This window comes from Heliangelus exortis, chromosome 3 (genome assembly GCF_036169615.1).
Source record: "Heliangelus exortis chromosome 3, bHelExo1.hap1, whole genome shotgun sequence".
Lineage (NCBI taxonomy): Eukaryota > Metazoa > Chordata > Aves > Apodiformes > Trochilidae > Heliangelus > Heliangelus exortis.
The window spans coordinates 93,162,443-93,178,993 of NC_092424.1; the positions used below are offsets into that span (position 1 = coordinate 93,162,443).

The 16,551-nt window shown below is 33.9% G+C and overlaps 1 protein-coding gene across 1 annotated transcript in view; it reads left to right on the forward strand.

Moving 5' to 3' along the window:
* The window catches only part of CSMD1 (CUB and Sushi multiple domains 1), a 956,173-nt gene that overhangs the window by 797,833 nt on the left and 141,789 nt on the right, over positions 1–16,551 (forward strand). Inside the window, exons 27-30 of the mRNA XM_071741767.1 lie at positions 9,149–9,340; positions 11,291–11,429; positions 12,744–12,931; positions 15,183–15,377. Coding sequence (XP_071597868.1) covers positions 9,149–9,340; positions 11,291–11,429; positions 12,744–12,931; positions 15,183–15,377 — 714 coding nt within the window. The remainder of the gene's footprint in view (positions 1–9,148; positions 9,341–11,290; positions 11,430–12,743; positions 12,932–15,182; positions 15,378–16,551) is intronic.

Genomic DNA, 16,551 nt, shown 5'->3' on the forward strand with positions numbered 1-16,551 from the left:
TCTCTGTAGGTGCTGTCATTCAGAAGTAAGAGGCACTAACAAGCTTTCGGTCATTGGTATTTGCATAGGGATATAAACTTGGTTCATTTCCTGGTCTCTAAAACATGCATTTTTTTGTTTGCCTGCTCACTTCTATATTCTTGATTTTTCTGCATGCTGTAATCTCAAACCACAGGTTCTCTCATTAATTTTAGGATACCTATTTGAAAGTATGCAAAATTACTTTATTTATAAATATAAATATGAAAGTATGAAAAATTAAAGACAAGGGGCAGAATAAATTTTTCTAACTTTTCTGACCAGTGTGCTATATAATATGATTCTTTTCATGTTGTTTGGAAAAAAAGTCAAATATTACATTTGTGGAAATAAAGGTTTGTTTTTTTTACTATGTTAGGGTTAGTAAATACATTTTTTATTGTTTTATGTGGAAATGTAAGTTAATGCACAAATTTTTAAAAGAGGAAGATGTTCAGCCAGTTAGATTTGTCAAATCATTCTTTGACCTTCAGTGATACTTGTTGTAAGCATGAGACAATTTAATGCTTTAGGGATGAAGAAGTGATTTTGTCGTCTTAATATAATATCTGACGGATGCACTTAGTGATCATGTTGGCAATTGCAGTGTGTGTCTTACTGGAATTAATTGGAATTAGTGGTGAAGAACTGAATGCCTCAGCTCAAGTAATGACAAAGTGATGTATACGTTTCTTTCACCCTGCTTGACAACTGGAAAGTTTTATTAATTTTTAAATTGTAAGGATAAAAAAATATATGATCTAAGGAATATATTAAAGTAAATGTTAAATTATTTCATCTAAAAATCAGTGCTTAGGTAGGCAATGAGCAGACCACTGTGGCCTTAATCTGTCAAGGATTTAAACTAATTAATCTATGGGTAGGTAAGAATCTTTGCATGCTTTAGTATTCACCATGTATTCAAACTGGAGACCAGTTTATAGCAAAGCTGCACAGAATGTTGAAATTTCACTACTTTGGTGATTTGTAACTTAATAAAATAAAAGACACTTGGGTTTCTTAGACTTCTTCCTGGTAAATGCAGAAGATGTAGATGGTTTTTTACAAACTCTATAAAGGTAACTGCTCAAGTTTTGTGTCTTTATATCACTTAAAGGATTTATAGATGTTGCATTTATTAATAAGTATATTTTATTTAGATATTAATTACAATCCAAGAAGAAAACTTTGGGTGCAGAATTGCATAGGATTGCAAAACCTTTAGTAAACTGGACATCTTACACATGCAACTCTAGAATGAGCTTATTGAATCTGTCTAAAAAAGAGGTGTTATGAAAGCATAGTATGAGGTAGATCAAAAACTGTCACCTATAAATTACTTGCTGATGATTGTAAATGTAATTAGAGTTATTTTTGATGAAAAATATAGATGAATGAAGCTTAAAAAATGGTTGAATGCTATTAAAATAGCCTTGTCTTGCCCACTCAGCTCAGCATGTAGAGCATGAGGACACGAACTGACAAGAGTGATTATGTTAATTGTAATCAGTCTAATGCTTTTCATTAAAACTTAATTACCATTTAATCATGCATAAAAGGGAAAAAAAAATGGAGTTCACTGTACAAAATTGACCTCTACTCTGGGGGTTAAATACATTTAAACTATGTATTACAGGCCAGGGATTTCAACCAACTCTTTCTGGTTACAACGCAAAAAGTGAGCACAAGAAGGGTATAGGCAAATTTGGTATTTTGCTCCTTTATTCCAAAGAAAAAAAATTCCTGACAGCAAACCCTTCCTGCCTAATTTTACTATAAAAAAGTTTTCTAGCCTAGCTTCTTTCCTAAATGTCTAAGGTAAATGGGAAGAATTTCCATCTGAACTTGCCTTTTTCTTTTTATCAGTTATAGGTCTAGTTATACTCATATACACTAAATCTCACTATATACACTGTACTGGAAACGTATAGGCACAGGTGTCTAGTTCCCTTTGAGGTGCTGTAAGGTATCCTGACCACCAAGGTATCTGCTGGCCTCTCCAGAAGATCACACACATATAAGTCCTGGGTCACATCTTCCAGTCCTCTGCAACCTTGAATATTATAAAACACCTATGTTGTAACAGACAAGTTTTGCTCTGAAAGTTTAATCTTCAGCTACTCCAAACTTCAGAAAGCACTTGGATCCCATAGCTGTGGATGGTCCATAGCTTTTCTTGACCTTAAGCTTATTTTATTGAGAGCTTGTTTATATCAAACCATATAATTTGTTTACTTAACATTTAGTGAAAACAATGGAAGTGGCAGATGACAGGGACAGCACTGTCTGTTGTTATTCATAATTATTACAGACCCAGCCTTATTTTAACAGTACCTGAAAATTCTACTCTTCTGTTCTACTGTTAGACTTTTACAGTCTAGCCTTTTTTCTTGAAATAAATTCTCAGGTGTGGCAAGTTAAGATAACTATATCCTTTTCTTAACCTAAATGATGCACTCATAGTTCTAGCTGGTTTCATAGAATTTGTTTCTCAAGCAAATCTACATGATCCCTCTACATCAAAGGATTATTTGCACTCTTCTTATAATAGGAAAAACATTTTTTAAAATGTTCAACTTTTCTAGAGTCACACCCATCTATGATTATTTTCTATGCTTGCCTCTGGTTATATGGTATTTTTAATTTCTCTTAGTCATAATATTCTGTTAGCATATACTTTAATCGAGAATATACCCATCTCTGCTTATCTTTTTCTACATAGCAAAGAACAACTGGCAAAAAGTTTAATAAAGTAGTAGATTTTTTTTCTCAGTTTCTTTGTAATTTCTGTTTTATAAGAAGAACTTCAGACAATCATTTTATTAAAAGTGAAGACTTGAAATGGAGGCACTTGCATAGTTATTATATGTAGGTATATATTATATATAACTATATTTGCATAGTGATTATAGTTATTGATATTTTAAAATTTTCTTTTTCAGTAAATGTGAATAGAAGTGATGATGGCTAAAAATGCGTGAAAAAATCTTTATGTTAACACAAGTCATCAGTTACGATAATAAAATAAACAACTTATACCAACTGGTTAATTAGAACAATTATTTGGAAATTACTGTATCTGATGTTGACACATTTGTTGATATTTTATTTCCTTTGAAAAGACCTTCAGCGTCAGTGGCTCTGTGTTTGATCATTCCTAATGACACTAGGCTCAATCTGAAAAATCTTTGTAAGGAATGATGCCTGATTGTGTCTAGTTTTGTAATTCAATTTCAATGTGTTTTTCTCTTTTTCTCCAGTAATTCTTGAAATAATTGTGTCACCTATCTTGAACTGTAAATTGTTCTTTTGTTGCTGAGATCTCTTTTAATTGCTTACCTGATGGCCTGAGCCACTCTATTTAAGTAGTATAAGCATTTCCATGGGTCTTCTTTGCCAGCATTTGTCATGCAGTTGTTTCAGTTTGATTCACAATTAGATTATAAAGAAAAGGGGGTTAGCACAAAAATGCTTTTATATATAAGTATATATGTACTTAATCACATATTTGGCTTAGTAACAAACTAGATACTGAGTTCAAAGAAAATGAAATAATTTAAAAGACCTTTCTTGTCAAAATACACAAAAGGACACAAGATTTCTAGATTCCTTTTTCAAGTCTGTGACCTAATAATTTCACAGTTCAGTCTGTTCTCTTTCTCTCTGTGATGCTATACACCTTGCATTGCATGCTAACAACACATTAGCATGAAACTGTCATAGCACTCGTATCCATTATCTAATCCCTAGCTTGGGCAAGGTATCCTCAGCCTTATAGAGGACAGCAGTCCTTCATTTGGCTTCTGTGGAACTAAGCAGAATTAAAGCTTGTAGATGACTTTGATGGCTATCTCTATACTTGTGAGCTTTTGTACTTCAGACTTAATGAAAGAGGCTGCATTAGCGTTTGGACTTCTATTTTCTTTACATTCTTGGACAATACAAGACATTTAAATCTGTGGCTAATGCTGATTTGCAAAGTTCTCAATCTTTACTTTTACAGATATTACATGATACAGTATTTAGAGAGCATTTTCATGTTTGGAAACATTTGTCAGTCTGCAAGCACTGCATATCCTCTGGGCAGTGTCTCAGTGGTGCAGCAGGTCACTAACCATTTCCCCTTTCATCATGGGGGCTTAATTCTGTTCCCTGTCCCTTTCTTCTGTCCAGCTCATGGAGCTGGGTACCTGGGGAATAACTGGTCTTGCTGCTTAAGACTTAGGCACAGAAAACATCAGGTAGCTCAGCCTTTTTCTCGTTCTTTGTCACTGTGTTTCTGCCTCTTCCAATAGGATGGAGATTCTCCTTGGCCCTCCTTTTGCTGCTAATGTATTTATAGGAAAAATTTTTGTTGTCTTTATAGTGTCCTTCAGGTGAAAAATAAACATGACACAAATCTGACATATTGCTCATAAGGCTACAGACACACAAAAATATATAGTGTGTCATCCTCTCAAAAACAGTCTCCTATTGATTTTCAGTGAAGTTTTAAATCAACTCTGAAATGTGATTTGGAGGCCAAAAGAAGATCTAAAATGCAATTCTGGAAGATTACTGAACTAAAATCAGAGAGGCTTAACACAGTGACTGCAAACATATGAAGGTCTGAAAACTCCCTAGCAATCTGTGGTTTTCTCAGCTGCTCTTATTATTCTGGCACCTATCTCTAGTTCTTTCTTATGTGTACACAGAAGCCTGCTTCACTCTGAGCAGATAAGACAGAGATGGGAAATCTGTTACCCTATAACCCAATGACTATTATGTAGCTTAGAGTACATGCAAGAACTGAGAAATGGAAATTTAATTTTTTTCCAGACAAATGGAATTCAAATCCCTACTCCTGGTTATGCTATTTAGGGCATTTTCTCAGTCATTTCTGAAAAAGTTTACATATTTTGATTTAGCATCCTTGAGTCTAAAATGTAATTACTGCTTTCTCTACTTTACATCCTGTATGTTTCGTCATCATCTTGAAGATTCTGAATGCATCAGGGTTTGTTTTTTTTTAAATTGCACACAGCAATGGTATGTCACAGCATGAACATGAGCTTTCTAATTAGTATGTAAACTAGATAGTAATTGCATATATACATATTAGTAGAGGGACTGAGAAGAAACGAGATTCAAGAAGAGCAGTGACAGAAGAACTGGTGATTTTTAATGTCTGGATTACTTATCACTGCAGATAACCTTTTTACCCTTTAGATATTTGCACAGTACCAAATGAAGCAATAGTAGACTTGTAATTTTCATGCAGTTACAGAACCTCTTGGGAATACGGAGAAGTCAAACAACTCGGGAAGGAGACAAGTTGACAGTCTGTCAGAATGTTCATTTAACTGGATGACACATCAATGCTTAAATGTCTGGTGTTTTGTTTAATTAGCATCAAGTGTATTTGTCATGATAAAACGATTTTTAATTTCAAATACATAAAATAGCTTCTAAAGCTTCAAGAGCAAAGTGTAAAAAACCATTCTGGTGCTTATTAAATATCTACGTTTTTGAAATACAAGATTTTGTATACTCGAAATTGAGATTAACGGTGAAATGAATATAAAAAGGCATCAGCCCTCCATAATTGGTACATACTTGACACAGCCAAAATGGGAAAAAAATGTTATTTGATGAAATATTATATTGCATAACCTTTTAAAGAGAGAAAGAAGATATTGAAAGATTTTTTGGAGAAAAATATAATTGATACAAAAAAGATTTAAAAAAAATATTAATTACTGACAGATGGGCTTATGCTCAAATTCTTGAAAGAATTTAGATTCTTTAACAGATAGGCTCTATAGTGATTCTTAGAGCTGTTATCTTTCCCATAGCAAATTACTTCTCTGAGGTCATGACCATGCTTTCCTTCTCCTGTGTCCTGGTATACATTCAGTAAGCTGCACTAATACAGGATATCAGGTAAATTGTCAGAGTGGTGCCTGGGGAGTCATTACACAGATCTCATTAATTCTGTTAGCTGTTACTTTAATTCTTGGATAGATGTTCATAAAATCTGGTGGAAAAAATCTCACTGCTGTTAAAAAATTTGCTGTCTTTTACTTCATTGAGATAGAGGTAACATCCCAAGGTACGAAATATTCTATTTCAGAATGCAAAAAAGGTCAAAAAAATATGAATAATAAGATATTAAACAGCACTCTTGTGTTTGTAGTATGTTAGTTATCATAGCTCATTAATTCTCATATAGGAATATTTTACAATTTCTGTGATTTGTCTAAGTGACCAGATATTTGCTAGAACATACCTAAAACCATTTTGCTAATCTAAAATGTTTGCTTCTTATTTATCTCTTTCTTTTCTTAACCTTTCTGACTTGCCAAAATTTACAACACAGAAAAAAAAAAAGTTTTGTTTTCCAATTGCACAACTGGGTAACTGTTTCTGTTTCTCAGATGTTTACTTGTTTTTGCTTATTTCTTGTCATGGTATACTCTTTTGGTGTGGATAGAAGGAGTAGATGCAGTTATTAATACAGAAAATAGATTACCTGCACATTGTGGTCACAAAAGTTGCATAGCTACGGTAGTGGTGGAGCTCTTTTATCTTATGGAAGACTTTGGGTTGTATTATTTGAAGAGAGCTAACAAAATAATTTTAATGAATTATAGAATAGTTTGGCTTGGAAAGAAGCTACCTGAAAGGAGGTTGTAGCCAAGTGGGGGATGGTCTCTTTTCCCAGGCAGCCCTCAGCAAGATAAGAGGGCACAGTCTCAAGTTGTGCCGGGGGAGGTTTAGGTTGGACATTAGAAAGAATTTCTTTACCAAGAGGGTGATCAAGCATTGGAATGGGCTGCCCCGGGAAGTGGTGGATTCTCCATCCCTGGAGATATTTAAAAAGAGACTGGATGTGGCACTCAGTGCCATGGTCTGGTAACTGCAGCGGTAGTGGATCAAGGGTTGGACTTGATGATCTCTGAGGTCCCTTCCAACCCAGCCAATTCTATGATTCTATGATTCTATGAAGCTTAAAGATCATCTAGTTTCAGCTCCCTTGGCATGGGCAGGGACACTTCCCACTAGATCAGGTTGGACAAAGCCCCGTCCAACCTGGCCTTGAATACTTCCAGGAAGGGGGCAGCCACAGCTTCCATAGCAAACCTGTTCCTGTGTTTCACCACCCTTACACTTAAGACATTCCTCCTACTGTCTAACCTAAACCTACCCTCTTCCAGTCTAAAATCATTATGCCTTGTTCGGTTGCTCTATTCCTTTGTAAAATGTCCCTCTCCATCTTTCTCATAGGCCCTGTTCAGGTACTGTAAGGCAGCTATATAGTCTCCCCAGAGTCTAGGAAAGTTACTCCAGCCTTCTGATCATCTTTGTGGCCCTCCCCTGAACCTGCTTCAGCAGGTCCATATCCTTCTTATGCTGGGGGCTCCAGAAGTGGAGACAGTACTCCAGGTGATCTCATGAGAGTTGAGTATAGGGATAGAATCTCTCCTTTAGCCAGCTGGGCACTCTTCTTTTGACGCAGTCCAGGATGAAGTCAGGTTTATGGGCTGCAAATGTGCATTACTGGTTGCGTTGAGCTTCTCATAAACCAACAATCCCAAGTTCTTCTCCTCAGGGCTGCTATCAATCCATTCTGACACCTCTATTTGTGCTTGGAATTGCCTGGAAATATTAACTTTTCTTGGGGTTGAAACAGAAAAAATGAAAAGAATGCCAGACCCCTAGAAAAATAGAAGAAATAATATTTTATGTTCCTAGTCTTTTTTGACCTGTAATTTGTAATTCTGTGCTAAAACCCACATATATACTATATACTGCTCAAAATACAGGAACACATAGTCACTGCTTTCCCATAGTGCTGGAGAGTGGCGCAGCCAAGTATGATAAGTAGCAATAACATTAGCTCATTGGGCAAGCATGTGGTAAAAAAGCATTTTTAACAATGGCATATATGCATCAGTTTTCCTCCAAATGCTCTTCATTGCTCTGATCATGTCTTACAGATATCAGAGCAAAATTATACCTTAGTAAGACATCTAATGTGGAGTTGAAATGTTTTTGAATCAGTTTAAGAATGAATCAATTTTCTGATGCATGGGCACACAAGAAAGTAGACATAGTTTCATGATATTAGAAAAAAAATTAATATTGGTGTTTCACAATTTTCAAGGATAATCACTTGCCATATTGGAGATGAGTGGAGGTTGTAGTGTAGCAGGATTTATAATAAGTATTTGGTCTGGATTCAAGAAGTTACACCTTGTTTTGATTGAAGACGATGAAAGCAGTACTGCTTACTTGTAGATAGACACCAATATCATTAGTGATGATCGTGACACTGAGTTTGTGACAACTTTTTGTTTGCTAACAACTGTGGTTATTTCTTTGGAAAAGACATGTTTGGGTGGAGCAGCCTAGAGTGGTAGGAAACAGAATGCAGTTCATTGATGTAGGGACAGCAGACTCCAGAGATGGGACTTTCTGGTGTTTACTGTAACTCAGGGTGCTGAGGACCTAAAGCCAGTAGAAGAGACCTTTCATCTTCTACAAATCTAGGGTGGATGTATATTTGCATATCCATTTTCTGGGTGGTTGCCATACAGACTGTTCTGCTCAGTTTGACATTGCTTTTTAAGTTAACTTTTAGTTTGTTCGTTTGTTTGTTTGATAAAGCAAAATCCATATCCAAACTCAAGATACTGACCACAGGCAAGATATTTTCTGTAGATTCAGTTTGAGCACACCCTAAGAAAATTGTTGATTGACCCTGAAATTGGACCTTCAGGGCTACATAAAACTACTATTTTATGCAACTGTCTGAGCCAACACAACATTTGCATGCTGCAGGATGTTAAGACTATAAAATGATTTTATGTTGTGATATTTACCCTCTTGCACAAAAGGCATCAAAGTGCATGAAGAAATCAGTTTTGATAACCGGAACATTAAATTGAGAAAAGGAGTTAACAGCTGTTTTGATTCATTAACTTGGTATGATGATTCTTGTAAAAATAAAGAAACAAAATACCTCCCTGTATAAACTGATGAGTAAATAATGTTGCCTCTGATTGGAGTGCTCATGTAAAAAGATTGCGCTTTTAATTATGGATATTTGGTATCTATAACTTAAAGCTTTTATATCATTCTCTTGCAGCTTCCATTGCATCAACCTGTAATGATCCTGGGACTCCACAGAATGGTACCAGATACGGAGACAGCAGAGAGCCTGGGGACACTACCACCTTTCAGTGTGACCCTGGCTATCAACTCCAAGGACAGGCTAAAATTACATGTGTGCAGCTGAATAACAGATTCTTCTGGCAACCTGATCCTCCTACATGCATAGGTAATAATAGGCAATATTAGTTTCTGTTTAAGATTAATACAGACAAGATTTCTTATTCTTGTATGATGCTCAAGATGGAGGGGTGCTCTATGCAGAACCCAGTTATTTCATACTTATGGCTAATGTCAGACTCAGTCTCAAGAATAACTCTTTATGGATGTTATTTTATCTCTGTATTCTTTACACTTCATACATATTTAAAACTGACAAAGTCTAATAGGACTAATTAAACGGAAGAGGTGATTTGGGTGAAAAATTTGCTTGTTGAGATGTTCTCATTGGAATTGTCTTCTGTATAATAATTCAGTTACATAAACAGTGTTACATTACTTATATATTCTGAAAATTTTCTGAATTCTCTATAGATTAAATATCCATCCTGTGCAATCCCTAGGAAACTAGAGATACTTTTTCTTGAAGCAACATACCCATTGGGAGATGTAGATGCAGATAAGGGGGTCCAAGTGACAATGCTGTTGAAAGTAATGTGATACAGTTCTATAACACCATGAGAGGGTGGAAGATCTTTCTTTGAAACAAGATTTGATTTCATGGTTCCATAGTCCTCTATGGCATTAAGATTTCTCTGAGGGTTCTGGTCAGTAGACTAAAAATCACAGTCTTAGAAATCTTGCTGAAATGTGTTCTGTTTGTTAGTTTAGCTCTTCTAAGATTAAAATTAATCAACATCTATAAAAAAATCACCTCCTAGTTACAGTAATTTTCAAAATCTTTATTATTGCCTATTGAACTATAATTAAATGAAGATTTATTTTAATGAAAAAAATTTTTTTAGTGAATTTATTTTAGTGAAAAAAAAGCAAAAACAAAACAATTGTTTTAGTTGCACTTGAACAAGCATAGAGCTTTTTTTTCCTACCAGTTATTTTTGAGAGGCTCTTTCCAAACCAGCAAATCCCCACACAGTCCCTGTCTTTCTCTGACGTGTTCACAGGTATCTCAAAAATGCTAGGAAGTAATCACTTCCTATTACTTTCAAGTCAAGTAAAGAAACCCAACCAGCCAACCAACCAACAAAACCAAACAAGACAAAACAAACCCCCCAAAAAACTAAACACAAAAGAAAGAAGAAAATAAAGAAGAAAGAGGGAGTGTCTTTGAGCAGAAAGTAGATGCATATTGTTATTCTTCCATGTACTCAAGGTGACATTGAAGGGGAAACCGATTAATCTTTCTGTAGACATGACAATATTGAAAACCTTAAAGGTTCTGTAAAGCCATTATATGTAATTTTTTAAATTACCATAAAGTCCTTATTTCAGTATGCTGTCTTATAAATGAAAAATTATTTACATTTGATAACTACTGCTTGGTACTCTGAACACTGTGTGACTTCCATTCCTGATTGTTTACTGTTTTCTGCACTATTTGTACTTTATAACTTTGATCATGGTTATCTGAGGCTGAATCATCAGTACACACCTAAGGAAATCTCTCCTAGAGCTGGTATTTGTGAATAAAATAAAAAAGAAATAAAAATTAAAAACCCCCACAACATAAAAAACAAAAAAACAACAGGAAATCCCTCAAAAAAGCCCCAAAACCTGGATTAAAAAGAAATAAACAAATAAATAATGTAGTGGAAAAAAAGTTTATCTTCATAAATATCTCAAAAGGAATGTCTTAATTAATATTTTCATTTGGATTAGGAACATGGTTTTTAAGTGCATTTTCTTGCTCATGCTTCAGTTCTCAACTTCAGATTTTTCTTGGAGCTTTTAAATAAAACTAAATTCCAAGATATGTTCTGTGAGTGCATCTGCTGTACTCCAACTTCTAGTGAGCATTCAGTTCACTGAACTATGTCCTGAACAAAGTACTTCTTTAAAAATTCTAATGCAGATTCCAAATTCTTATTACTTAACAGCTAATAGAACCTTGTGAATTTAACATGTGACTATATTCTTATTTCTTTTTACATTGTGACAGCTGCATGTGGAGGAAACTTGACAGGCCCAGCAGGAGTCATTTTATCACCTAACTATCCACAGCCTTATCCTCCTGGGAAAGAATGTGACTGGAGAATAAAAGTAAACCCTGACTTTGTCATTGCCTTGATATTCAAAAGGTACAATTTCTAGATGAATGCCTCTGTTTAACAGGATTTTAAATGTCACATCTAACAATGGCATCATTTATCACTTCTTAAAGCTTCTAATTATATTCACTGGCTAAGTTCTGGTGCATATTTCTAATGTGTGCTATATCATTGGTTCCAAATAATGTAAAAGAAAATAATATAGTTATATGGCATTTTTGGTATTGAATATATTACTGAGCAACAAAACTCCCTTTGTAGTGGAAACTCTGACTGCATCTCAGTTCTTAAAGGTTTCTACAAATATAGGATAAATGTAGACTGCTTGGCATGCATAGATCAGGAAAAAAATGGTCTACTTATTCAAGAGATAAAAAATGTCTTAGTAATGTTATTTCATAGTTTAAGATAAATTTATTTACTCTGTGTTCCATCATGAACCTGTATTTTTGTATAAATTTTTAATGCAAATAGAATCTCAGGGATATAGTCATGTTTATGTGATCAGTTTATAATTTTTATTTTAATCAGGCCTATTTCATCATATTGCTTGTTACATCTATGCATGCAAATTTCTTTTTTTTTTTCCTGATTCTTTGTGTGATTTTAAAGCTAAGAATGGAAACATTCTTCTTGCTATTGGCTTCAGTGGATGGAGATCAATTCTGATTCTTATAGGAAAGTTGGTGGCACATTCAGAATTTTATTGTGTAATATTTGCACCCTTTTTTTGAAAAAAAACTCCAACAAACAAACCACAAGAAAAAGACACAAAAACTTCCAGGCACCACCAAACAAAAAAACCTCCGCAGTTTCTTTTGTTCACTGGTTAATTTCATTTAATTCTCTGGTGTAATTTAATTAGGAGCAAAGGCAAGTTCCATATGAAAGCATCTTGTTTCTAAAATAGTAAAATTACATTTGCAGTGAGTAGATTAATATCCAGTTTAGCCAACTAAAAGCTGGACTTTTAATTTAAGCTGGTGGTCTCAATCATTCCTGTGGTCTCTGATTAAGAGGCAGCCTTTCTGCAGTAGGTAATAGATTCTATCTTGAGAAGGGTGTATACGATAGGTCGAAGGATGTTCTTCTTTTTCATTGACTGTAGGCAGAACCTGCATTATGGCCTGATAGTAGATCTTTTGGCAAACTGAAGGTGCTCAAGTCAGTGATAAAAAGAAGATCATTGAAAGTCAGTAAATTTTCACTGTGGATCATATTTAAAGAGACTTTTACTTCTGGAGAAGAAAATGTGTTAGGCAAAAGATTGACACCTCAGTCACAGTAGTGTTTTAAGTCATGGGAAAATCCAAAGACTTAATTACCTTTTTCCTTTATTTTCAGTTTCAATATGGAGCCCAGTTATGATTTTCTACATATTTATGAAGGGGAAGATTCCAACAGTCCTCTAATTGGCAGTTTTCAAGGCTCACAGGCTCCTGAAAGAATAGAGAGCAGTGGTAACAGTCTGTTTCTGGCTTTTCGCAGTGATGCTTCTGTTGGAATGTCAGGATTTGCCATTGACTATAAAGGTACTGTTCTCATCATAATCTATGGAAACATAAAGAGAAAGAAATGTTATTTAGTATTTACTGAGACTAAAATCTGTTTACTTCTGGATGTACTCATACTGATCTTCCAAATACCTCTTTTTGTCACTGCAGGTTTTAAAAACTATTATCTGTATCTGTACACAGAAATTCTCTTTCATGAAATCTCTTTCACATATTTTATACACATTTTCATCTTCCAGAAAAGACAGTGGAGGTAGAAGATATACATCAAAAGTAGCATTTGGAAGAGAACTGCAGAATAGTATAATTGTCTTGCCCAATTAAAATACGTGAGCTGGTGCAAGAAGTTGCTTCTTCCTTGCTGATACATACTAATCCATTTTCCTTTCCACTTTGTTGTTTGATCTACATATGCTTTTTTGACTAACTACTACAGGACAATATTTGCTTTTTTTTTTTTTTGGTGGGGTACCTTTTACTAGCCAGAGAAGGGGCTGTAGTGACTGCTTATTAAAGACACACACTCATGTTAAATGCTGGTTTCTTTTCTGGTTGCAGATGATGCCTCTGGCTTTCTTGTTTTCTCTGTTAAGATTTATCAAACAATTTTTCATCAGCAGAGGTGCTGCTTCAGCTTCTTATTCTTGACAATGGAAGCAAGCCACATTATGTACATGTCAAAAATGAAGGAACAAAAATATCTAAAGAATATAAAAACATCATACTAATAAAAGGAGGTTAAAAAGAACGATTAAATCATTTTTGTATTAAATCTTTATCTTTCATCCAGCAACATGCATTTTTCTCCATGTTGGCACAACATGCATTCTTCTCCATGTTGGCAAGGCTTTTCTTCCCAAAATAGCTGTCATATTACCATAGATGTAATCTTAGCCTGTTTGTTCCTATCTAAGCTCAGAACAAAATATAAAGAAAATGGAAAAAGAATTTGTTCCTGGAAGTCTTTTTTGTCCTGCAATGAAAGAAAGTGACAAGTTGAGCAGAGGATGAAGTGATACACATGTATTTCTATATGCAACTGAAGCTGAATGAAATAATAAGAAAATAAAAATTATGATATATAGGAGCAGAACAATAGATTTTTAAAAAATATTTTTTCACCTATTAATTCACTATTTTATTATTTTAATATAATAAGTGCAGTAGTATGCAATTCTGATTATTTACACCCAGCCTAGCCCTCTGACAATATTCCTTGAGTAATTAAATTAAAAATGTGCTTTATTAACCTGCAATAATGGAAGGAGGCATGGTATACACTTTTACTATGAATTTGACTGGAACTTTTAATAAATAAATCTTTACCTTTTATAGTGAACTTTATTTACAGTAGGTGAATCATTCCCTCCTAAAGAGTGTAGGTATTTAGCAAAGTATTATTTATAGAACTAATACTGCACAATATTGCAATAGATTTTAAAGGGACTGACATGTGTTTAAGTCTTTCTTAGGAAGAAGTATTGCATAGTTATTAATGCTATAGTAATACTAATATTATGTTTTAATTTGTTTAGTTATAGATAGTATTATACACCTAAATCCTCCGTATTTAAAGATATTTTCAGTCATATTATGGAAACTAAGTAATTTCTAATCTGAAATTAGAATTCTTTCTCCCATCCCTTTTCTTTCTATTTTAACTTTCCAAAGATGATGAATGAAAATCTAGTGCTGTTAACATCAATGTCTGTACTGAAATGAAGATTTTGTACCTATTCATGGCAGAAAATGGCTGTTGTTTTTGTTTTGTCAGCCGTGAACATCCAGTTATTCTCAGATCTTCTAAAATATAAAGCATAAAGGAACAATAATTTTTTACCTTTAAATTATTCTGTAAAATGACAGAACCAAGAAGTTCTGTCATTTCTAACCAAGAAGTTATTGACTACTGAGCATGGTAGTTGATTTAAAAATATAGTAGTGTTAACTGGTGAATTCTCATAAAAGATAATTTTTCTTCTGTACTACTAAACTTCATTGGAGTTATTCAGCTTTTGGAGAGTCCTACTAAGACAAAGTAGGACCAAAAAGCAGGTGTTAGATCCTGTCAGTATAAATTCTTTGACCAGATAAACAATCTAATGCAAATGCCCATTATCTTGCAGCGGGCATACGCAAACAAGAAGAAGATTTAATAAGATGTTGAAAAGTGTAAACTGCCAGGAAAAAACCCACACTAATAATTTTTCAGTTTTCTTTATTTTTTAATTGAAATTGTATATAGATTTACTTTAATTAATTTTAACAGAAAAACCACGGGAGGCTTGTTTTGATCCTGGAAACATCATGAATGGGACAAGAATTGGAACAGATTTTAAGCTTGGTTCAACTATTACTTACCAATGTGATTCAGGATATAAGATTATTGACCCTTCAACTATAACGTGTGTAATTGGTGCAGATGGAAAGCCAGCATGGAACAGAGCATTGCCATCTTGTAATGGTATATACTGTTTTCTTACTATTTCCCTTGTTGTCCCCCCCCCACTGAATTCAGAGTTTCTCAGTGCCCAAGGCTACACTATTTCTACCTGTGTAGCCTGTATTAAAATTAATTAATTAAATAAATTATTGTGATATGAGTTTTGGACTGTAGCTTAGTAATTAATGTATTGTAACTATCTTTAAATATCTTTAAATCCTGAAGTCAGTACATATTGTTATATGTCTTTATGTGTTATGTCCCTTTAAATCAATTTTATTGGAAGGCTTTGTGATCTGCATGAGAAGCCATATGAAATAGACTGAATAATAAATATGAATTATTGTTGTATTATCCATTGTTTCATTTTATTCTCCTTGCATTGTCTAGCAGGCCTTTCAACAAAATGGAACTTCAGTATTTGACTGATTGTAATAATAGAAATTTATCTGTTCTCCTGCATAGTCTCAAAATGTACTGATTTTAGCTATTATCTTCCTAGTTATGGTAGTTTAGAATTTTAGCTTAAAAGAGGCACCAACCTCAGCTATGCATCTACTGCTCTAGCTGTGCTCATAGCAACGACTGGGGATGGGAAATAGATTAAATTGTTATACTTAAGTTGACAGACTATTTGATTTTTGTCCAGAACTTTTAGAGCTTTTTAAAATTTCTTAGTCATAGTATAGGAGCAAGCATGAAGAAGAAAAAAAAATTATCTGTGGCTAATCTTGCAAACTGATATACTTTTATTTTTCAGGCTGTGTCTTTGACACAATATTCAAATTTAAATATAAAATTCAGTGTTTATTTTCTTAATTTCTTATAACAATGAATCCTATTTCTTAACAAATAATTTGCTATTAAATTATTATCTGTTATGGTAATAATATCTACTATAGATATTATTGTAACAACTAGTTTCTATTATATATAATATTAAAAATATTAGAAATTAAAGGAAATGTTCCCTCTGTTTTTCACACCCAGATAAGTAGATCTAGAACAGACAGAAAAAGCTCCTAAAAAAATGCCTGTGTTTTAGCAAAATAGACTTCACTATTGAATTATGTCCCTGCCCATGCAGGAGAGTTAGAACTAGATGATCTTTAAGAACTCTTCCAACCCAAAACACTCTGTGATTCTGTGATCTTACACTAAGTTCATTTTGAAGGTCATCCAAAAGATAATTAAA